The 24358-nt window shown below is 37.2% G+C and overlaps 1 protein-coding gene across 1 annotated transcript; it reads left to right on the plus strand.

Annotated features, from left to right (window-relative positions):
- The first annotated feature begins 78 nt into the window (after positions 1 to 78).
- LOC139141612 (relaxin receptor 1-like) lies at positions 79 to 5624 on the plus strand. The gene is made up of 6 exons (XM_070711206.1): positions 79 to 146; positions 512 to 583; positions 1248 to 1319; positions 2028 to 2869; positions 3255 to 3508; positions 5102 to 5624. The coding sequence occupies exons 1-6, from the start codon at positions 79 to 81 to the stop codon at positions 5288 to 5290; spliced, it is 1497 nt and encodes a 498-aa protein (XP_070567307.1). The 3' UTR covers positions 5291 to 5624.
- Positions 5625 to 24358: the final 18734 nt, after the last annotated feature.

A 24358-nucleotide genomic window follows, 5' to 3' on the forward strand; every position in this document is an offset into this window, starting at 1 on the left:
AAAGAAATGAAAGATTAGATATTTAAAGGCACGGCCACATTCTCAATCTTTTAACGGTTTTCTCTTATTTTTAGGTTGATGTCCACAAACAAACTAAAAGCTATTGAAAGTGGAGTGTTTGACAACCTGACAAGTGTGACAAATCTGTAAGTACGACTATTTCCTCTTTCTTAGACTACAGCTTCGTGTTAATACTCTCTCGCTTATTCACAGCTCAGTCAGTTTTAAATTTTAGGCTTTCCCATCGCTACACTGTGTATTAAGACGTATATCAGCAAGGGAACCATGCGGCAAGGTTTGTTATAACATAAAGATGAAAATATAAACAGTCACGACATCAATTAAGTTAAATTAAATTAAATTAAATTTGAACATATCATATACATAATAGATAATCTTTCGTATGAGAGATATTCTCTGGCACTGTAACAACGTACTCCGTAGATGGAATGTTCATTTTATGATGGAGTCAGATGATAGTTTTTCACCATACTTTATCCTGCCTTTACAGGGACCTCCTGAACAACGACATTACGTCTATAGAATTTGGTTCTTTGGATGATTTGGAATCGCTCGTTACATTGTAAGTATGGCATTACGAAGTCTATCTCAGATTTGAAAGCATTTCCTTCAAATTTGCACACACCGACCTGTATTGTAATTTCTAGTAGCCATTCATTGTCTAATAACTGCATTAACCACTATGGTTTGGCAAAAAAAGGTTGTAATCAATGGTGAATGGGGACCTCCTTACAAGGAACAGTGATGAACAGGATAACGATATGTCAAACTTCGAGAGCAAAATGATCATTTATATATGATCAATCCCAACAAATCTAGTCGAAAAATAAGGACAAGAGCAAAAAATTCAAAAAACTAGTAGATGTAGGATGCAAACAAAATGACTGCAGTATTTTACGTTGGGGTCAAGTTTATTCTTGCCTAGTTATTGAGTCTCTCTTTTTCGAGAGTGGGGACTTGGCTGAGCGGTTCTGACTGTTGCCTCTCCGCTAGGCGACTGGATGCCGTACGTTGTGAGTTCGAACCCGATTGAAAACTAGCTGTATTGTAACAATACTGGTAATTGCTGATAATGGCAATATTACAAGAAGGATTGGGCCTAGTTCGTTACTTTGCGTGATGTATCATCAAGTCACCCTATCTCGCCGCTACTCATGTTATTTCTATGTTTCTTTGAATTTCAATATCGTTTATTGAAGTAAGATGTTGACCCTCTCACTTTGCAGAGATCTGCGTGGGAACAAACTGCATATCCTGCCGTACGGAGTCTTCGACGAACTAAGGTCGCTAACATGGATGTAAGTATTCCGCATTTAGAAAATACGACAATGCAAAACCGAATCACCTGTCTTGTCGATATCTTCAAATCGATTAGTAAAGTATTCTTACCTAGCAACAAACTGCGGCGTTTATTTCTGCTTGACTAAAGATTTAAAATAACCAGAACGTTTCATTCAAGCCTTAGAAAACAGGCAGAAGTTTAGTAGCTGCCATTCGGACCTGCAGCTAAGTTTCTCTACCTCACTTTTTAATAGCATTGAGCAAGTGTCACTGTCAGTGAGTACGTATTCTGATAGGTCAGCGATATCGGAGTAAATGTTACCTAGCTTCAAGGCCAGTAGCTGTGATGTTTGAATATTTTTTTCATTACTTTTTTCGTTACTTGGAGGGGTGAGCATTTGTGGCTTCAACAGGAACAGTTTAATTTTTTTTGGCAAAGTTGAACTAACGTATCATCTAGATTCACATGCTTTAATTCTAGGCAATATAATCGTGTCGTTTACATGTTCAAAAGGGTCATTGTTTTTTCTGCGCTTTGCCTCCGGTTTCCGATCATGATTTTAGTCTTGCAATCACACTTTCAAAGAACGCGTCGCGCTTGCATATTCATACGATCAAGTAGATTTAAAAAATGCCAATAACAAAAGCAAAAAGAAACTGTGACATTTACAACGGCAAAGTACACGTACACCTTGACGTTAGGAACTTCCCCTTTTTTATCGCAGATACTTTGACCACTTCTCCTTCTGCGGCTACGCACCAAGTGTCCGACACTGTTATCCACGGGGAGACGGGATCTCGTCCATTGAGAATCTCCTGGACAACATTGTTCTGCGCATCATGGTCTGGGTGATGGCGGTGTTTGCCTTCATTGGTAACATCCTCGTTCCAATCGTCCGCTGCATCTTCAAGGAGGACAACAGAGTTCACTCGTTCTTCATAATGAACCTGTCCTTCGCTGATATGCTGATGTCGTTCTACCTGTTCATCATCGCCGTCCACGACGTCATGTACCGCGGAGAATATATCAACTTTGACCTTCTTTGGCGAACTAGCTGGGTTTGCCAGATGAGCGGGTTTCTGAGCCTGGTCTCCTGCGAGGCGTCTGTTTTGATCCTGACGGTAATAACCTTTGACCGCTTTATATGCATCGTGTACCCCTTCAAAATGAAGGAAAGAAGCATGAAGATGGCATCGTGGGCGATGTTGTCGGTTTGGTTCCTTTGCATAATCGTGGCTATCCTCCCCCTCTTCCAGTCCATAGAATACTTTGATCATCTGTTCTACGGTGGAAATGGCGTGTGTTTGCCACTCCGCATCGACCAAGTGACAGCCAATGGATGGGAGTACTCGTTCGCCATCTTTGTCTGTGTTAACTTCTTAGCGTTCGTTTTCATCATATTCGCCTACGTCAAAATGTTTATCACCATTCAGAACTCGAGAGAGAACGTACGATCGAGTACAGAGAACCAGGACCTGAATCTCGCTAAGAGATTCACTCTCATTGTCACCACTGACCTCTTATGCTGGATGCCTATCATTGCTGTTAACTTGCTGGCATTTGGAGGTAAATACTTTTGCTGTGCCTCCTGTAAGCATGTCTTCCACGTGGACTCTTATGCACATAATTTATTAACTTATTGATTCCATCGTTTCACACACACACACGGAGACATAGAAAAACAGACACAGACAGACCCACACACACAGACCCACACACACAAGGAAGACAGACAGACAGACAGACACATATAAATATAATAAATATAATATATATATATATATATATATATATATATATATATATATATATATATATATATATATATATATATATATAATCATGAGCACTACCCTGAGGTACGCATTTGCTATTTTATTACGTCTGTCAGGGTCTTTTGGGAACCATGATTTTGTGATTTTATCAGCTTTGCCATATCATTTAATTGCAGGTGTTAAGATCGACCCTTCTGTGTATGCCTGGGTGGCAGTTTTCGTTCTGCCCGTTAATTCTGCACTCAATCCGTTCCTATACACGATGACTACGAAGCTGTTCAAGCAGAAAGTAAGGCGTATTATCAGCACCATCTCGACCGACAAGAAGACAGAGGAATATTTCTCCATCAGATCTTCAAGGACGAGGATGTCAGGCTCGTCCACTGGGAGCCGTCACAGTGTGAATGGAAAGTTGTACGGAAATATCTATGTGAGTAACGGCTATACTCATCCCTGACTGTCGTTTTTATATCGGAGGATCGATAACTCTTTTTCGCCATAAACGATTTAAATTTGAATGGAGAGTTTGCAGACGCTTATAATTTCACAACACTGACCTGGTCTGTTGCGTATTTGTTTAATCATTTTGGACCATGCGGAGTAAAGAATGTTGAAAGTCTCGTTTTTGTGCAAGTCGTAAATTTATGTTTCGCCAAGGGAGTTAAAATCGGGTACCGCGAGTTGCTTGATGACCCCTGACTTTTATTCTTTAGGATGAAAGACAATAGTCGAAAGTAACCTTTAGAAAACTAATGATGAGGAAAAATGGAAAATTTTTATTTGGAGGCACGTGTTTCCTTGAGGGTTCAGTCGCAATCCTTTGTGCTATGTTTTATTCCATTAGAGAGCTTGTACATGTGCTTTTCCTGACAAGAAATGATGAGCAATCAGTCATAAATGTTTAATCAAGCCCGGGCTCAATCAAGATTTCTTTCGTGAACAAGCTATTATGTCATCAATAGTGGTGTAACACCCGCAAGCAGTTCTCTCCAGGCAACAACTGATAAAAGTTGATATTCACAAGGAAGGATAAATCACTGCTAAAAATTAACCAAACTTATGTCACGAGGTGCCAATTAAGGGGGTTGCTGCACGCAATACAGCGTATTTTGCACAAAATCACTCTGTTTTGCAAATATTCATTCAATTTTAATAAATTTGTTAACCCAAGATTCAAGCAGTCATAAGTTGCGGGATAAAGAAGTGTTAATTTATGCAAATGTAGGCAAATCACCAGATTTCCTGCCTTCTATTTTCTCCCAATTTCAAGATTTCCAACTCTGGCTGTTTCAAATTTTCTGAAATTTTCACATTATGCTCGTAAATGCTATATTACAAAACGACTATTTTGTTTGGCAATAACAGTCTTATTTTTGAGTCAGAGACATTTTAATTTTGCTAATCATGTTTTTACTCTATTTTTAGAGTGTCAGTCTTTCAACCCACGCCTTTTTAGAATGATGATAGATAATGCAAAATAAAATAGTCATTTTTTCTACATATACTCTTCTTTCAAGTAAAATACTAAATTTCGAAAAAATAGCATTAAGATTTTGACTTAAATCAATTTTTATCATTAATACCAAATTGAGGTATTACTCTAAATATACACCCTTTCATTCTTCAAGTAAACTATTGCTACCATACTAAACTTTAGATTCTCTACTTTTTGAAAATATATAGTATGAGGGGATTTCCTTGTCATCTTAGATGAGAAGTATTCCTTTGAAAAAACTGTGATGGCAACGTACAGCTCCGCCTTAAGCTCGTTTGCACCTTGATTACCTCTCCGTTCGTTCTTGGAGATGTAGGTACACGCATGATTGCTTCTTTGAAACAATGACAAATCTCAGAAAGATTTTAGAGTTTTTCGATGGTTTTGCCCATAGGTCTATAATTACGGGAGATGCTATCAGAAAGCGTCCTCGTTTATCATAATTTGCGGTATATGTCATGAATAAATGGCTGTCACGGTTCATCAGGCTGCTTACCCTAATTTTTGTGCACGTTTATTACTCAACAGGTGATGAAGACCACGAGGACGGTTTCCTCAGTTCATAAAGCGAAGAGAGAGCCATTCGGAAGGGGAGTGTCATTTGTCGGCCAACCGTCTATCAGCCGACTCGCCGGTCATGACTTGAGCAAGCATGATCATCACCGCATTGTCTGCATCGTGCCGACCGAGAACACGCGCAACGAAAAGAAGGTTTGATGTTTTTGCCACTAATTACAAAACGCCGACAGGATATCTAGTGGTAAGAAGACACATCCCGGAAATAAAGATCATCAAAACAGTACAGGCTTTACACAGCAATATTTGGAATTTGCTCAAACTTCCCCAAGGAAGCTGTACATACGGCTGGTTTTCATTCGGCTTCGAACTCACAACATACGGCATCCTGTCGCCAAGCGGAGAGGCAACAGACCGAACCGCTCGGCCAAATCCCCACTCTCAAAAAGAGTGGTTCAATAACCGGACTAAGTTTTTAAATTTTTCTGCCTTCGACCGCTCCACAACCACAGTGTTTTCCATAAAGAAGAATTTAAAACAGATCTTACCAAGAAAGGTTTGGGATTCGGAAGACACGCTGCAGAACATTCGCCGATATTTGAACTTCAAAATGACCGCTCTACACTCGACTTTTAGAATTTCAGAAAAAAAACCAGACGGTGAAACAGTGTATTTCAGTGGCTTCAAGTTTTAACGAGTCCGCACATCAAGGAGACCGGTAAATTATTGCGCAATATTGAGTATCCGGAAAATATGTCCCCGGGGCGCCTTTTGCCTTAAGATAATGGAGCTGCTTACCCTTAGTGGGTTTCTCCACAGAGATGTAATTTTACCAAAGAAAGCAAACATGTTTTGCCGATATCCGCTCGGGGGAAAGAATTTACGCAATTCGGAAATTGTGCTCCTCGCTTGCGTAGAGTGAATTATGGAAAGAAGTGAAACTTTAATACTTTGAAGTAAACACTCTATTTTGTTAAACAGCTGTATTTGTTTTATATATCGTAGTCAAAGTCTGGCAGGAAATCGTAGCATAAAGATTTTTGTACTAGGGCAAGGAAAGACACATTTCGTTTGAAGTACGTAGACTGAAAATGCCAGGCCTGTTTTTAAACCGAATGTTTCAGAATTAGCTATGTAATATTACACAGCATTACGAAAATATACCGAGGTCCGGCCTGTAATATACAATTTGTATAGTGAACAGTTCATTACTATGTCATTATGCCAAAATTAGACTCCTGTTAACATCCCGACCGGGGTCTTCTTCGACTAGCTATCTTGCCTCAGAGAAAATCATTACACAACAAACTGAATACCTTGTATTGTAATATTAAATTTATACATTCAGTATAGACTGGACAAAGTCTAACGGCTAATTTTTTCATGAAGATGAAACAATTGCCATTTAAAATTGTTTTTGTATATACATTCTACGAAATGTTTGAGGACAGTTTTAATACAAATGTACTCGCAATTTGTAAATTATTTGACAGTTTTTCATCAACGGGTCACAAGGCGATTTATGTGGTACGTACAATAATTTTTAAGATTTATAAAAGTAATACAAAAGTGTTCTATAGATCAATTTCTTCAGGGCAGAAAAGAAAATTCTGTCTAATCAAAAGTACAAAGACGGCATACAAAACTTTCATGCCTTTAAATCTCGAACTAACCGTTTTTTACATATCATATCGTATCATATCATATCATAACAGACATGTGCTTGATCGTGTTTGTCGAACACTAACTCACCTTGACTAGTCTATCATCAATTGCCGGGTGTATTCCCGCGATTCTTATATCACCCTCCAGCTACTTGTAGTGTGATCGCATTCTTAAGTTGGAGTACTTGTTGTAAATCCATGGCGCTCCATTGAATGCCAAATGTATTCCTTGTAAAGGCTTCCTTCATATCAAAGGGAAAGGGGCAAGAGGGTTACGAAACATCTTCAACTAAGGTAGAGGAGCTTAAAGGTATACAGTCACCAGTAATCTAAATATGCCCATATATGGTCAGAGGGGCGTTCCTAGGTATTCAAAATGCCTATGTGAGGGCGCTGTTTTTGAAAACCGGCCACCCGGTTAAAATCTGTGATTGCTTAGATTTTCTCTTTCCATGGTAACTGTGGCAAAATCGGAACAGGTGACAGTATACCTTTAAAGTTCAGCTGCAAAAAAGTCTTGTTGAATAGTTTTCGCTTATATTTCAGAATCTTTTGACCATTTTTTGCATTTGTAACAAAGTCTTAGGTAGAACATTCATTTCCTATCATAATAATATGCCGAAAACACCTAATGCGTCAAACACTCGCTCCTCATCATGAATTTTGATGTCAACAGCTTTCGTACATACAATAAACGTAATATTTTACTTGTTATTTTGACCGCGCGTATACCTGTTTTGACGTCTGTCTGTCTGTCTGTCTGTCTGTCTGTCTGTCTGTCTATCTTTCTGTCTGTCTGTCTGTCTGTCTGTCTGTCTGTCTGTCTGTCTGTCTGTCTATCTTTCTGTCTGTCTGTTTGTCTGTATGCATAAGTGCAATTTTAATAACTCATTTTCAACCTACATGGTTTTCAGATCATATGATGTTGTCTTAAATTTTCTCTATTTTAGATTATTTTCCAATGTCCTCATCGTTATTGATTGCATTTAATGGTAGCTCTCTATTTGTATCACTTGATTAAATCCCTTTTCTTCATTTTTGAAAGCAACAATTTATCTTACACCTGTCTCTCCGAGGGCATTTGTTACTATTTCATGTAATATTCTGTTCGTGAAGGCATGCAATTTTTTTGTGAAAAGCTCAAACATTTTATTGCTTCTAAGCGTTGTCCTGTGATGTTATTTAAAAATATATTAGTTGAATGATTATTGCATTTGACATTTTAGTACTCTTTGTGCAGTCAACTATCGCTTGATTTGATTTGCCTTGGAAAATTTGAAAATTAAGCCACCAATTAACCCTTAAATATAAAGATAAATAACGATAGTAAATTTTGAGTTCCTCTGGGCGATTTGCTACTTCACAGTTATGTTAAAACCTCTTTCGGTGAGACTTTGCGTTTGAATGTATGACACGACAAAAGCTATTGAACCATTGCGTTACGGAACAAACATGATAAGTTTACAAATTATATGAAAACTTATTAAGCAAAATCGTGATGATGGTACTTTTGTGCCGTGATATGTAGCTAAAATGAAGTTCGAAAAAAACATAACCTGAATATTTAATTTCAATGAGAATCGACAGAGATTGGTTTGAAATCAACTTGAAGAACGAAAGGATGAGTTTGATTTTTTGAAATATTTTGTCTTAATAAAGCACAATTAGTACAACTGATGAGTACTTGTCTTGTGTCTTGAGTACATCGATCTCAGATGTGTTGTTTTGGTTTTCACCTTATTCCCAGATTGACCCATAGCTTAGCAAAGACAAGGCACGACTTTACGTGAATATCTATGCGTGAAAAAGATCTGGAACAGTCTAAATTTACGTATTTTACCTTTACGCCAAAGACATACAGGTGTTCCAGATTTCTCAGAAATATCGGCCCTGCAACGATGCACTGGACCATAAAAGTGTAAACTTCTACAATTATGAGTTTTTTAAAAAATTAATTACTTCTTTATATATGCTAGGGAAGATGGACAAAGCATAGTGCGGCAATGAATGATTTCAAAAGAAAATTGACGGACGAAATTTAATGAGTACAATAGAGACACTCAAGAAACAATAGGACTTGGATTTGTCAATTGGTTTATTTATACTGAGAAACTGAAATAATCGTATACATTGGCATTACTTCAAATGTGTCACTCACGTATTTTGCTCCAGTCCAGCTCGGTTGTCCGTTGTTTATCAGATGTAGACTTAACCTGGAGGTTCGACAGCTTTTGCATGGAAAAGGAACCGCAGCCTTATTTGTGTGATATTTGCGACGACGTGTACGAGATAGCAGATTCTGAGACTGAAAAAACTCAAACTGCCACAAATCATTGTGCCAGTAATCTCATTGTTTTGACATCTTGGTCAGACTCGTACAATGTATTGTACGATCATTTGCCAAAGCAGGAACATTGGTATCTTAAAAACCTCATGTATTTTTGCTGTTTTCAATAAGAGTTGATATGTAGAAAATAATTGAAGATAATATAAAGAGTGAAAAATTGAGAAATAACTTTAAAAAACCATACTGTTTTCTAAGAGTTATTTAACTAATCTTTATTTGATTGTCAAACGTGTGTTAAATTTGTTTTTTCTTAGTTGAAAAACTCATCATGTTTTGCAACGTTCAGCTGTGTCATTTGAGGAAAGGAACCTTTCGTCATTTGACAGAATCTTGCGGAACATAAATTGCCACATGTTTTACTTCAAAACAGTTTAAGCAACCACGTTGTAAAACGAGAGGTATTTAAGGAAAGAAGTAGATAGCTAGCTGATAAATGCACTTACAATCATACCTGTTAGAAACAGCACATACCTTAAAGCAGTAAATTGTTTATTCCTTGACGTCAAACGCGCCTCAAAATAGAAGGATGTCAGCTTTTGCTAAACCGTTCCCAGGGGGAAATTTAACCGATCTTGTTTCGCAAAAAACAATAAATAGAAGGGGTGACCATGCAACGTTTGAGAGATTAAGAAATATATAACATACGAAGTACTGATAATTGAAGTTCATAATGGCTGCTGTATCCTGTGTTAAGCCGCGGGCAAAATAATGAAATTAGATATTCGATTCTCACTGAAACAAGATAGCGGACACTTCCATTTCTCACATTCTAGGTCGCTGGGAGTGCGGGATCGACGGTGTGGGAAAAATCGATCCCACACTCTCAGAAATCGTCCCACACTCTGCAGTAAATATTACACGAGCTCTGATTGGATGATGAACAGTCGATTTCGTTCCACGCGCAAAATGTTATCCAATGGCACGACGAGTAACACACGGGCCGATACTACAAAGTAAGCAGGTCAGAGTACAGTGGCAGACGACAGAGTTGTCACGATTTTTTTATATTGTACGTGTCCAATGTGAATTGAACGCATTTTGTGGTCATGTGAGAAAAAGAATCTCACACACCAAGGACCTAGGATCAGATTTCTCTCGTGTGAGAAATCTGATCCCAGGTCCTTGGGGGTGTGAGATTCTATTAGTCTCCACAGCCTTCAAAATGAATCAATACAAGCAGAAGACAAGAACTTATTCACATTATTATTACAAAGACATGAGTATCCAAAAAGTAGCCGCGGGGTACACTGTATCTTGATGTCCAAACTGAATCGTCACACACTGTTGGAGAAAATGTTATCATACATTACGAATAAAACCATATCTGTCATTAGGATGAGGATCTTTTCAAAGAAATATAAAAGTTGTCGACGTATTCCAAGGGAATCAAAATCGTCGCAAACATTTGCCCTATGTTTTGTAGTATGGTTATGCTTATCACAACTCCAGATATATCTCTAGCATTATGCACAAAAATAAACCGTCCAGTAATTGTTCTGTTTTGTTAGTGGATAACACGTGCATGTACACCTGCGAACGCAGTGCTTGTCTGCAATGCGACCAGGGGCGATTGGTTACTTATTCCACAAGGGCAATTTTTGGTCGATCTAAATATTCGATAACATGTCGTGGTAGTGTGATAACATGCACGTGTTCCGCTAACGAGTAATATTCAGACTTCTGGTACCTTGGGTTGCTAACGAGTAATATTCAGACTTCTGGTACCTTGGGTTTAGGAGGTATCAATCGGCAAATGAGGCAAATTGGTGCACCACTGGGACTTCTTTTGGACATCTGTATTAGCTGCGGGTTGTTTGTTGCTGCTTTTTACTCGGATTAGGACTTTGGTGTGCTTAATAGATACTTTGGTCGATTTGTTCTCGCTGCATGTGAGCACATGCCTTCCTGGAAATGCAGCTGATCTACCAAACGAAGATTTCCCTTTTAGAGGAGAGCTTTGATGCCAGTTAATATCAGGACAACCGAATCTATCGTTCCATTAAGGCATTTTTAGTCCAATCTTTTACATGGCCGTTCCATTAAGGCATTTTTAGTCCAATCTTTACAAGGCCCTGTTTCATGTGAGCACAATGGTTTGTTCTCTCATGCTTATCACCTTGAACTACGAGTATATGTATCACTAGCCAGCTCTCATATTCTCTTGTTGGCACCTCGACTACCATCTGTTCGAGGTATTGCTATCAATCAAACAATCAATCAATCAAATAAATTTATTTGCTGAGTTTATAAATGTTCATGCTCTTTTGCAAATAAATATGTCTTGATTTTGTTTAAAATGTTAATACTTTGGGCCTGTCGAATGTCGGAAGTAAGAGCATTCCAGAGTTGTGGTGCAGTGACAGAGAAAGGCACGTCCACCATACGTTTTAGTCTGTAGTTGGGTACCCACAGCAGGTTCTTGGAGTATTGTGATAAGAAAATAAACATTTGTTTACAAATTTTCATAATTCCACATCTCAAAGTTACTCCTGTAAAGCATATCTCCAGTGTTGAGAAATGGATATACTAACCTTACTACTTCCATTTTATGAATATAAAAGTGAATTAGTCACCAAAGATGAATTCTTGTGCCGTTTGAATCACGATTGTAGAGCGGACTACTTTAGAAAAATATGAGATCTTTCCATTTGGTGGTCCACTTGATCATATGGCAAGTATGGCCATCAAGCTTCTCCGTACTTCGGCATAAGATATGATGGCCACCTGAATAGCAACGGGTCAAATACTGACTGGTGTAGTCATTTATTTGTCTTTCAGTGAATTTTATTTAAATGGATTGATTAGAAAATTGTGTGAATAAACAAAAACAAAGCAAGACTCCAAACAAAGAAATTAACTTATGTTAACTAACTCAGTCACCAACCATCTGAGAAGTTCACTATTTCTACAAATGACTAACTAAACTAAGTAATAAATAACTAACTAAGTAGATAAATAAATAAATAAATAAATAAATAAATAAATAAATAAATAAATAAATAAATAAATAAATAAATAAATAAAAAATAAATAAATAAATAAATAAATAAATAAATAAATAAAATAAATAAATAAATAAATAAATAAATAAATAAATAAATAAATAAATAAATACTCTTTTATAATTATGCTATCAACAGATAACCCATGTGAAAATGTCTTAGAAATCTTTATACGTTGAAAACTTACAAAACCCTGAATGGATAACAGTAGGGGATATTGCGAGATAAGTGATAAAAATAGGCTTACGGCAATTGACATCGGTCAAAGACCGTTTTATTACATCACAGGAATAGTGATTCTCATCATTTAAAACTATCCTGACGTAGGCTCTGGAGGAAATTAAGGACCTTGATTAATCCGTCTCTGAATTGTAAACAGTGTAATATTTGATCTCCAGTTTAGTCACAAGGACAAAGAACAGGAGACTGATGAATCCGTTGATGTGACGATAGACTGGATACTGAAGCACGAGTCGACAACTTTAGACCGAAGCTGAGAAATTGCCTCGGGTATTTTTGCCGTAGCCGTAGTCATCAAAGTGCCGTTTGCGTCAGCATCACTGACGTCATTGATTGGACATGAGTCAATTATTGAAAGTAAATTCAGCAATAGGCACTTGGATCAGGTCAGTACGCTTGCATCAAATTACGGCGTTTTGTATGTTTGTGGGCATTTTGTTACCTCACCTTTTGTTCACTCTTCATTTAGATCGGACATAAGTGAAAGTTACTCATACACATAGGAACAAACCTTATCCGATTTATTGGAAATATCAAAGGCGAAGCAGTGTCGTTAAAATCTCACATTTTTTGCCTAAACATAATATCCATGTTACAGTAGTGAATGACTTTTTTTTGTCCATTGCTTAATGTTTTGATACAAACGTTATCGTCCTGTGCATCATATGTCATAACTTCTCAGTTATGTTTACTAATTATCACAAAAAATCTGGAATACGTCATAATTGATGATTGCAACGAGAAGATTGACCCGGTAACTCTCTTTAAAAGTTTTCAAATTGCGGAGTAGAAGCACCTCCGGATCTTCGCATCCTTAATATAAAAATTCACCTAATAATGACTTTGCGAAGTGTTCTCATAAGAAGTCGTTTTTGTAAATGTTTGGGGTCTAATATTTGTATAGACCAACTATGACGAAGTACTGTATCAGTGCCAATAGCGACATTTCATGCCCTTGGGATTTATTAGATTAGCGTTGAGCGTAATGTTGCTTTTCATCTACTTAGGTGATGGAAAAGTTAAAGTTACTTAAAAATAAGGTATGGAGCCAAATATATTCTTTAAAATTGGGAATTTCTACATAATCAAGATGTTACAAGACCCCGAAGATAAGGTAAGATAAGTGTATTGATACAAAAAGTTAAAGCAAAGGAAACAAAGAATTGTCCATGGTACTTGGTATTTCGCAACAAAGACAATAATGAACTCTGGTACTTAGACTATTACCGCCACAGTTATTTCCTTTCTAAAGGGACAGTTACTTTCTCTTCTGTTCGCTCATTTAGGGATATAAGCCATGACAGCTTAATGTATCGGATCTATTGATATCAAATGATGAATCATTTGGGTTGTGTGTCACTATAAGGAAGTGCGGGAAAGCACACCTTTGAAGGAATAATAGACATGATGCTCAGGTGTCAAAGACGTTTTGATAATGACCGGAAACAAGTTTAATTTTGGCCAGGTTTGTCGTTGACGTCAATCTATTTCATGTCGGAAGTCAAGCAACCAGAAGAAAATACAAATTGAAATCGGTTTGAGTGCCACATCATCTTCATTCAGAGAGACGTAAATGTGAACTATACATTTGTGAATATTAGCAAAATACTAACGTTCTCTTGTTCGTCCAGGATTGAAATATTTTATAAGCTTCATTACACTAGTTGCTGTCATATTTAAGATTTTTCACTACTATTCTGTCGTCGAATGCAAATATGTTTTCTACATTAATTTCCCAATATTTCGCTTCTAGACGGAGTCCCAAAGGAGGTATTTTCGAACTTCAAAACTCCATGAAAAGCCATTTACATTCATTAACTTCCCAGTAATATCCCAAAGGAGGCATCATTACTCCGGTTGTAAATTTTGTGATCTTTAAAATACGAAGGGAAATTCAAACTGCAGGTGGCATTAAGCTGCACAACTAACAGGCAACGATAACCAATTTTAAGGGGCAAATATTCAGCAGAGAATTTATTTACATATTCAATATCATTAATTGGCTATTAAAGAGGAAGCCATCCAGGAGCTGACTCATGACATTCCATACCAGAACTTCATTTGTTTATGTTTACACGGTGTGTGAAAGTAGGTCAAAGGTCATACTAGTCAACACTAAATCTTCTAATGTTTTCAAAACGTTTGTCTAATACTGATCCATATCCAAGAAAAGGTAGATTTCTACTATGATTAAGCTATGCACATGGTTAATGATGTTAATTACACATTTCATAGACAAAGCTCTCACAGTCTCCGATACCACTTTCTTCCCTAGCTTTACCTCTTTCAGATCATAAATTATCCAAAAGTAGGTCGAGGTCGTCCAAGGCCAAGTCCAATTCTTTTTTGACAATGCTGGTTAAAATCCAAACATCCTAAACCTGTAGGATAGTCATTACCGATACACATGAACTCAGGTTAAAGGTCAACCGAGGTCTCCGAAAAACTTGCTGAGAAATTGGTATAATATCGGTCAATATCTTGCAAAATTCAAAAATCTTACCTTTGTATAATATATGTATGATATACACATAAAAGTAAGTCCAAGGTCATCAAAGGTCATGTAAATCTTTTTGTAAAAAGTGTTGTCCCACAATGATCAATATAAAAAAAACCAAATTTACAGCACTTACAGTTGCTGAGATACGTCAAAACAATTTGGAAAAAATGGTGTTGTATCTGTCCATTTGAGCTGAACTGGTCTGTTTGCTCTTGTGAAGAACATTTTTTTTATTTTATTAAGTGGTCATTGTAGGTTTTTCGTAAATGACAATATGGTTGCCAAACTATTCAACCGATTTGAATGCCTTTCGCAAATTTTCAATAAAAACACTCCGACTGATGATAGTATAATTAAATTTAAATTAAAATGATCCATCTGTTGCGGAGAAGAAGACCTTTATATATTTGATTGATTTAAAAAAAACATCAATTTAGCGGCCGAAATCACGTGACCGCTCGCGAGTTTATTTGCAGATTTTAGTAGATCAGGTGGAAGCATTCTACACAAGAAATTCGAAGTGGATAAAGCTTGGGTTTTGAGAAGATGTTTTGTGGAATTTCATAAAATCCAACATGGCCGCCAGGGTATGTGATCAATTGAAGTACAAGTTTTACCACAGAATAGTCCTCTCTATACCCGAACAATGTTTTAAGCTCTTGTACAGAGAAGTCGATAGCAAATCAATTCTGAAAGATGACGAATTAAAATGAGATCAGACTAAATACCGAAAATAATAAGAACAGAATGACTGTTGAATTCAAAAAACGAAGACTCATATGTAAAAATCGATGAACGGAGAAGACATCTAGAAATACCACAGAAACTTGAGGATAATTACGAACCAATGTCAGTCAGTTACAAAAGGTAGGATGTTAGGTGTATGAAACTGAAACACAGGACAAAAAATATTTTGCAATAACACCCTACATCCTTCACAAAAATGCCGTCCAACCGCCTGTGATAAGATGACCCGTCTGAAAATTTGATGGTGAGAGTTAAGAGTTTCTCGAGTACTGACTTTGTCTCTCTCATTCGGAGGAGTACGGTGTCCGTGACGAATTAGGTGGAGCAAAAAAGCAGAGTTTGTTAAAATGTGAAGCACACAGGATACAGGTGTGTAATCACAACAATATTGAATCATTAGTAAATTTTCCATCAATGTATATAAAGGTAATGATGTCATTAACACACAAAATATTCTTAAACCCTTATGTTTGAATTGAGCGTAAAGTAATTGTGTTTATCTAAAATACGGGAACCAACGCAGATTTTAAAGGAAGAAACCAATAGGGGCTCACGCCCAGTTGGCATGGAGCCCTAAAAATCTCCAGCAAAACCAATAGGAACCAACGCTCATTCTTTGATACCTAAAAACATGGGATAATGTGCAGAGTATCGGACATCAGCAGAAAAACATCTCCCCTCTCGAAGTTGGATTGTGCACACGATGATCAGCGTGATAGTCCAAAAAGAAAATACATTCATACGCTGCCCACAAGATAAGTCATATAAGTATCGTTGGTCCACTCGTTATTTACTGAGGTAAACCATCTTGAAAATAAAATAAGATTTTCTCGATTCTTCGTCTGTTTAAATTACTGAAATTAGGATTTTCCCAAATTACGAGGAAAAGATTTGAAATTTCCTAGTCGTACTACCCTCCAGGATAAACAGACGCTAAATAAGGACTTTGAATCATTCTCTGTTAAAGTTGATGAGACTGAGAACGGTGCGTCCTATTTTATCCTAGTTTTGTACACTAATCACATTGTTATTTTGTAATTTAGTGTGCCATTTACGAAAGTTCAGGGTTTTTTTAACAAACAGGAAAATAAAATAGAGAAGGAGTTATCTGTGTACGCTGTTTGAGTTCAGTCAACAGACTGCCTATGTGAATACATGTTGCAAAGCTGAATATTTAGGCATGAAACCATCCTCGATAAGGGACAAGTGATAAAATAAACACTTAAGGTGTTCGTTATAACTTGATATTGATCAAAGATAATTTTCGTGCCGTAAACGAAGATATTTATTAATTCTCATTGTCCGAAAAACTCTATGAATATTAGAGTATGACTTAAGCCTTTCTTAAGAAAATATAGCTCCCAAAGTAGCTGGTCTTTATGAAACATAGTATGTTTGGGTCACCTACGCTCGGAATTATCAGGCAGTGTAGGTTTAGGTGACGCTAGACTGTAAACAGCAGCTGAGAAATTGCCTCGGTTTTTTACTGCGACTTTAATCATAAAAAGGACGTTTACTATTGCATACCTGATGTCAGCCATTGGTCAGCGGCATAGGTGCGTCATGATGGTCAATAAATGTAACAGAAACCGGCAAGAAATGACAATAAACTGCAAATTGCGGCTATAGACGAGAAAAGCCAGAAGAGCTATCTTGAGCATATTACAAACGTTGTAACGTTGTAAACAGAGTTTTATGTTAAATCATAATAAAGTAACCTTACTCCAGGCAGTTGTCACATTGTCAAATGTCTTACAACATTGCCAAAGGCGACGTGGCATAACAAAGGCGACGTAATTACTGACTGGAAGTTCAATACTTAAGGGTAAGATCACATCGGTTTGGTGATACAAGTATTAAACCACGGTGATTCGTCCGTTTTTCGACAGCCTTTGACACTGCCTTTGTTCCCTCGTGCAGTTCAAGTCAACAAGATTAATATCAAAACAAGAGGATTGGCCTTGCTACCATCTTTACAGGATGCTAAAAGCCGAATAGTAACATTCCCACACCCTCAAGATACAATTGACCCATATATTCATACGAAGTTGTTGGTACTACACGGTTTCTCTTGTTTTTTTTTATAGCGACATTTAAGGTCGATCGTATAAATCGTATCAGGGCCGGAGTATTGTTAACAACCTTCGCGGTGTGCAAGAAAGCTTCAGTTGCTAAAAGGAATGAAATGGATTCCAACGACGGAAAACAGCTTCGAAGAAAAATTTGCATAAAAAGTGTCCTAGTTCAATGTTATATTGTAAAGATCGTTTAGAGATTCGGAAAAATTTACACGGCGAGGTAGAGTTGTATGTAGAAAAGCCAGCATTAACCAAATTTACAACACTACCCATTGTCTCTTTGTTCTGTAAGTTGTGCTATTTTCTGTGCAATACCATCTGGTTGTTCCAAATATTGTATCGTCAGGTGTCTATATTCCATCAGTGACGTGAATATTTAGATATTGCATTACAACGGTGCAATATCTAAATATCTGGTGCAATATCTGATTTTGCATAACCACACCACACGAGTCCAACATTGAGAACATGTGGTTCTTTCGCGCCGTGAGTAAAATGTTAGTGTTATGCAACAAAGAACAACAAATAGCATCAGAAAATACATCAGAAGATACTTTAATATACCAATATTCACCTTATTCAATTTACATTACAACTTTTTTATCAAATGTCAAAGATAAGTTTTCTGCCTTCGAAAGATCAGCCTGCAGATGAACGTAACGGAGACTGCTGTGGGATTCTTTGTTAGCAGTTTGGTCATTGGAACACTCTTACTTCCAGATATTTGATTTCATACCCAAGAACAACACTCGTGTCTGTCGTGTCAGGCACATCATGGAAACTTAAAACTTAAAAACCAGTTACATTTTTCATGGGAGACTCAATATAAAATGAAGTCAGCGTGGCGACTGAAGGTTAAGACAGTGTAGTTGCAAATCAAAGCGTTATTATTAACCTAGACCATTCATTCGGCAGCACTATCAACGTTGCAATGCCATTGTACTATTATATCTTCCGCATGGTAGTAAAATTTAGTAAATGTTCTGATGATCTGCCTTGATTAGAACAGATAATGGAGGGACTTGTCAAATGAAAATTCACCCTACTCAATATTTCAACAACAATACTTCGTATGACCTGACAGGAGAACTTCGATGTCCTGTTATTTTTACTTTTTCGTCCTCCCCATCGGCTAAAAAGCGAGTTTCTGCAGAACCCTCAAGCTGCGGTTCGTGTAGTACCCTGTTATTCCCACACTTTCACAAAGTCTGCACACAGTTTTCATTAGCGTGTTTCTTCCAACGGGCATGGTCGAATACCAAAGGTCTGCTCAATTTATTTTTGGCAGACTGTAGATTGTAAACCTCTCGAGGGCGACATGGAGGGCTAGATAGATACGCCTGCCAAGTGTTATTTCTCTCACAAAAATGTACAAGGGGTACAAGAGACATTGCATCGATATTATCGGCGCAATACATACTGAATACGTATTCATGTAAGCACTGGAGACGGTACACTAATCACTGCTCAAGCTAAAGCTGAATACTTAACAAAGTCTGCTGTATGTATCATACAAACGCACGATACACCTCTCCTTGCAGCGTATTTTCGAACACAGTAGTAACTTTACATATTACTGGATGCCAAGTCTCAACTGTTTGTGATTGACACATCTTATAGGTATACCCTTGATAACATTTGCTAACAGACTTGCAATATTTCAAAGCGAAATGTATGCAGAACAGGACGACTGGTGCGTCCAACAGGGTCTGTGTGGTATAATCGCCAATTAATTCCTGGCTCCAAAATTTATTTCCACCAGTTAAACTTAACACCTTGGCTGTCTCTTCTCAATACCAGTTCCCTTTGCCCTCCTCTTTTTCATGACACAATCCAAAGTATCTTGTGGCTGTTTAAAGGTAGGGTCGTTCTGAAACTAATAGCTCTTACAACTACAGACAAATGGTTTTGTAAAGTCATCATTTATTCATAGAAGGTTTGTCCTGGATAGTCATTTCCACCTTTTCCCTTTATTTCTTTTCGTCATTTCTAAAATTTCGTATGCATTACGCTGATATTGAACCAAGGGTCTGGGGCCTAATTATTTCTCTCCTTTTGCCAAGAACTAAACGTGTTTACGGTCAAACTCTTTTTATTCAAGGTGTTTTAAATTGCCAATTTTTCAATCTCAATTCCGACTAGCTTGGCCATACCAGGTTCAAAGTGTTACTTCCAACTCGCGTCGTGTCTTCTTCATTTGGTTCAATTAATTAATTATCAGCCATTAATCTCACTTTCACTTGAGCTTCTGAAAGCACTTTGTATAATGAACAATTTATAGTCGCTGCCACTCAGTGTAGCGTCACTCTTCCAATACCGTATCGATATCACGTATGAGAAGTCGTGCACACATCATAGGAACGCCACGTGTATGCACGAGTTTCCAAGTGTTCAACCCTCGCCAATAAAGACGTATTATACACAGGTGGGCACGTTCAATGTGGTGATCAGCTAAGCTTACTCCTCCCATAGCTAGCTTGGCTAAATTTGATTGTTGTTACCCGGATAACCCGTGCAATCGTTAAGAAATTGAACGGCACTCGGGCCTTCGTCCCCAGTCCCCAGTTCAATATCTGAGCGATTACACTTCATTCGTGCGTTATCCTATACAGAACATATACAGGCCACTATGAAGGAAAGAAGTCGGTTGTACTTAAAGTAAATTGTCTTCTTTTCTCTGTTCGCATAACTCTGCTCGTTCCAGGGGACCTTTTACATTGATTAAATTCCGGTAAACATAATTAGCTGTTAGGAGACACTTTCTTTTGTTCTAAAACGTACATCTAGAAAACTATTTGTTGACAGGAACTAGGAGTTTTGTAAAAGGGTAAGGAACACATACTAGTATCCATCGTACAAATATTTTCTTACTAATGAAAATTGGAAAGGCACATCAATAATCCAGACTTTACAAGACTCCGAAGATATAAAAGTCAGTTAAATATTAAATGTTGCAGAGAAGAAAACATAATGTTGTTTATAACTCTTGATACTTTGCGACGTTGGTGATAATATTCAGTTGAATTTTGACACTGTGACAAGTACCGCCAAAGATAAATTTAGTTGTTTTCAATCGAAATGATACTCTTCCTTTCGAGTAATTAGGGGTATCAAAGAATGGCAGATTCATATATGGAGCTTTTGATTAAATTGGTATCATACTGTAAGACTGGCCATTTGGGCTCTGTGTAACAAGGAGGAAAAGCAAGGAACACACCTTTGAAGGAATATTAGACATGGTGCACAGGAGTCAAATAACTTTCTAAGGGCAGACTAGAAACAAGCCTAGCTACTTTGCCAGGCCTATCGATGACGTAAGCCTGTTCTACGATGAGTGAGAAGTCATGCAGGTAGAAAGAAATGAAATATGAGCTAGAAAGAAATGAAATGTGAATTTTTAAGTACCGCATTATCTTTATATTCAAAAGTGAAACACAAACCATTAATGCAAACCATACAATTCCATCATTTGAATAAGCTGAATTCTCATGTTCCCTCGTTTGTTAAAGTTTAAAACATAAGGAACTTTTACGCCAAAACATTGTTTCACGAATTTATTGTCGTCGGATGCTAATTTTTTTTCTTCATTTGCTTCCGGATATTCCTTTACTGGAAGGAATGTCGATGAAAGTATCGTCGTGACAGTACATTGAATGTGGTAAACGTAATGTTCTTCAAACACAAACAAAAGACAACCGCTGATTATTTTCTTGTCGATATTCTTCTAGGGGGTAAAATCCCAAGAGGGCGTCGTGGTGACAGTCCATTCAATAGTGTGAATGTCATGTCCTATAAAATACCATCGGAATAACTATTTCTGTTCTCGCCGTTGGATAGTACACCAGATTGCCAATTTGACAGTCCAAAATAAGACATTTATGCACTGGTCAAGGATAAGTAAACAATTAAGTGTCGTTGGTCTACTAACGATTTACTGATGTTCATTATATTAAAGTTATTGCGACAAAAAAAACAAAAAAACGGACAAAGGTTGCTATTTTGACTTCTACGTGGGGGACTTCACAAAAGGTGATTTTTTACATCTCAAGCAGAGGAGTACTTCGTGTATGCCTTGAAAGTTGAGACAGCAAACAGGCCGTGTGAATGATTAGTAAAATTCTCGATAATTTGGCTTGGAATCACGTTGGACGGTGTAGGGGTATTGAGTGACAACTGATAAAATAGACGCTAACAGGTGACAGTTGTACGTGACATTGGTTAGATAAATTTTTGTTGCAACACAAATAACTATAATGTATGCTAATTCTCATTGCGTGTAAAATTATACGCATATGATGAGCTTTTGGTGATGTAAGGTTTCCTTTCAGAAAGTAAAGGCCCCTAGATAAATGTTCTCTGCATTGTAAACAACATTATTTAATCCAATTTTTAGGTCACTTGCACAAGGAATTGGCAGGCGGCATAAATTGATATGAGACTGAAGCACAGGTTGACGATTTTAGACTGAACTTTGGGAATTACTTCGGGTATTTCTAGCCATAGCTGATTTATCAAAGTGACGTTTGCGTCCGTACCAGTGACGTCAGTGGTGGGTCATCGGTACAGGTGCGCTATAAAGTTAATTCGGCGAGACAGAAACCGACTAGAAGTGACAGCGAATAGCTACAATGGTCGTACTGGCCAGCCGAGCTCTTTGAAGTGTGTTAAATGCATTGCACTGCTGTAAACCAAGTCAGACTTGATGTCATACTCGCGACCTCGCTTCAAACAGTTGGTACGCTACAGGTGATATAGCATAACCCAAAGTGAATTATTTACTCACAGTTTCCTCAAAAGGTTACGTTAGTTCAGTGATAGCAAAATTAAACTGTGTAGCGTGTCTGCTACTTTTTCGGCTTTCTGTAACCCCACCTTTTGTTTACTATTCATTTTTAGTCTGACATACCTGAAAGCTACCCAAAAATTGCAATTCATATCACCTGGTAACTATTAATATGCAGTGTCGTTAGAATCTTCTTTCCATAAATTCTTGAGAAAACATGATATATTCTTAACCAATCACACTTACACTTATTCGTGGATTTAGGATAGAAGCGCAGTTATCTTATGCACTGTATTTAATCTGAAGGTTGGTCGGGGAGGTTTCCAATATCGTGCGACGAAAGTATGGAGTTCACTGCAATTTGAAATTAAGCAGGTCCCCCACCATATTTGTCGTAGCAGTGGCAGAACAATGGTCGCTTTTGAGGTAGTATTCGCCTTGAAATTAAAAGACTTAAACTTTTGCTCAAACTTTCACCAATGAAACTTTCAACCATTCTCTCACTATATTACAAAAATAAAGACTTAGGAGTCACCGTGCAACGCTTGGTATAAGAGAAACACATTACCTTACACTATAGCCAAGTCCACTTTTTCATTCAATCTTGTTTTAACTTCTTAATTTTTTTTTAAAACGAATTTTGCTTGTCAAGATCATCGAATTGAAAAAAAAAGGTTACTGTCACTCTGTCAACTTTGATCAATTTGAGATGATTGGCATACGCAAAATGGCCGTCAAAATATCACAGATTTCTAAAGGAGGACTTATAAAAATACTTCATGTGGTCAAACTCTGCTGGTTATTACATATTTCTCTTAAAGTCCCAACAGCTGAGAATGTGTAATAAGCCGATCTTAAAATATCCTCAGTTTTCCAAGAGTTTTCTTTGAATAAGGCTGACCAATTGAAGATGAAAAAGAGTATAACACTGTCATAAGTGTCGGAAGTGGCATGTAAATTCAAACGTATTAACATCATTTTAGATTTCCCGCCATTTTCAAAAACTAAAATTTACAATAACAAAATGTTGGCCATACTGTGTTGTCCATTCAAGTAAATGGCACCAGGCTTGTTTCTTGTGTGATCACGATATGTATGTGCAGGAAATATTGTGATTTTTTTACTTTTCCTTGAGGCGCCATTTTATGAGTGCGGCACCCGTTTATCATTCAGCCTGTTAAAAAGTGTAGGCATGGTTCAAATCAGCGAGCAATGGTACTTCTATACACGTCCTTCAGTTAGCACATTTACACGAACCAACTTCGGTTTGAAAATAAAATCGTAAAAATAACGCATAAAATACGCAAATATTGGAGCTTTAATGCTTCACTAGAAACAAATTAGTTACAGTAAATTACCATATTTGAATACTAATTATCTTAAATATTGCTTAATTGATATGCACAGTATTTTTGACGTAATGGTTTGAAACGCGCAAATGCTTGTAGTGGAGCTTTGCGCAGATAAGAGTAATTTCTTGGCCAAATATATTATTTGATAATACGAGTATGTGACTTAGCATGAGTATTTATACCATATCAATTACAAAAAAGTAGAAGCCAGGAATTCGAAGATGGCCACCATTCAGCAGTCATTTCTCAATATTGCCGCCGTGCAGGAATTTAAATGTAACTGAAAGCAGTAAACAACTTTGGTCCTGATTTATATGATCAAAATGTCAATTTGTACGTTTTTTGTACTTCTCTTCTCTTTTTTTATAATTTAAAAAAGTATCTTGGCAATTATTTATTTTCCTAACGAAAACATCCATTTTAGAGGGCTTAATTGAAGATGACATGCATCTCAAAACTGACAAATTTAAATTTAACCCTTTTCAGTGTGCAAATTTTTGCTAACTTAAAGAAAAGCATAACCCATGATTTATGAAAATTCAAATTCAGACATATA

Source organism: Ptychodera flava, chromosome 10 (genome assembly GCF_041260155.1).
Source record: "Ptychodera flava strain L36383 chromosome 10, AS_Pfla_20210202, whole genome shotgun sequence".
Lineage (NCBI taxonomy): Eukaryota > Metazoa > Hemichordata > Enteropneusta > Ptychoderidae > Ptychodera > Ptychodera flava.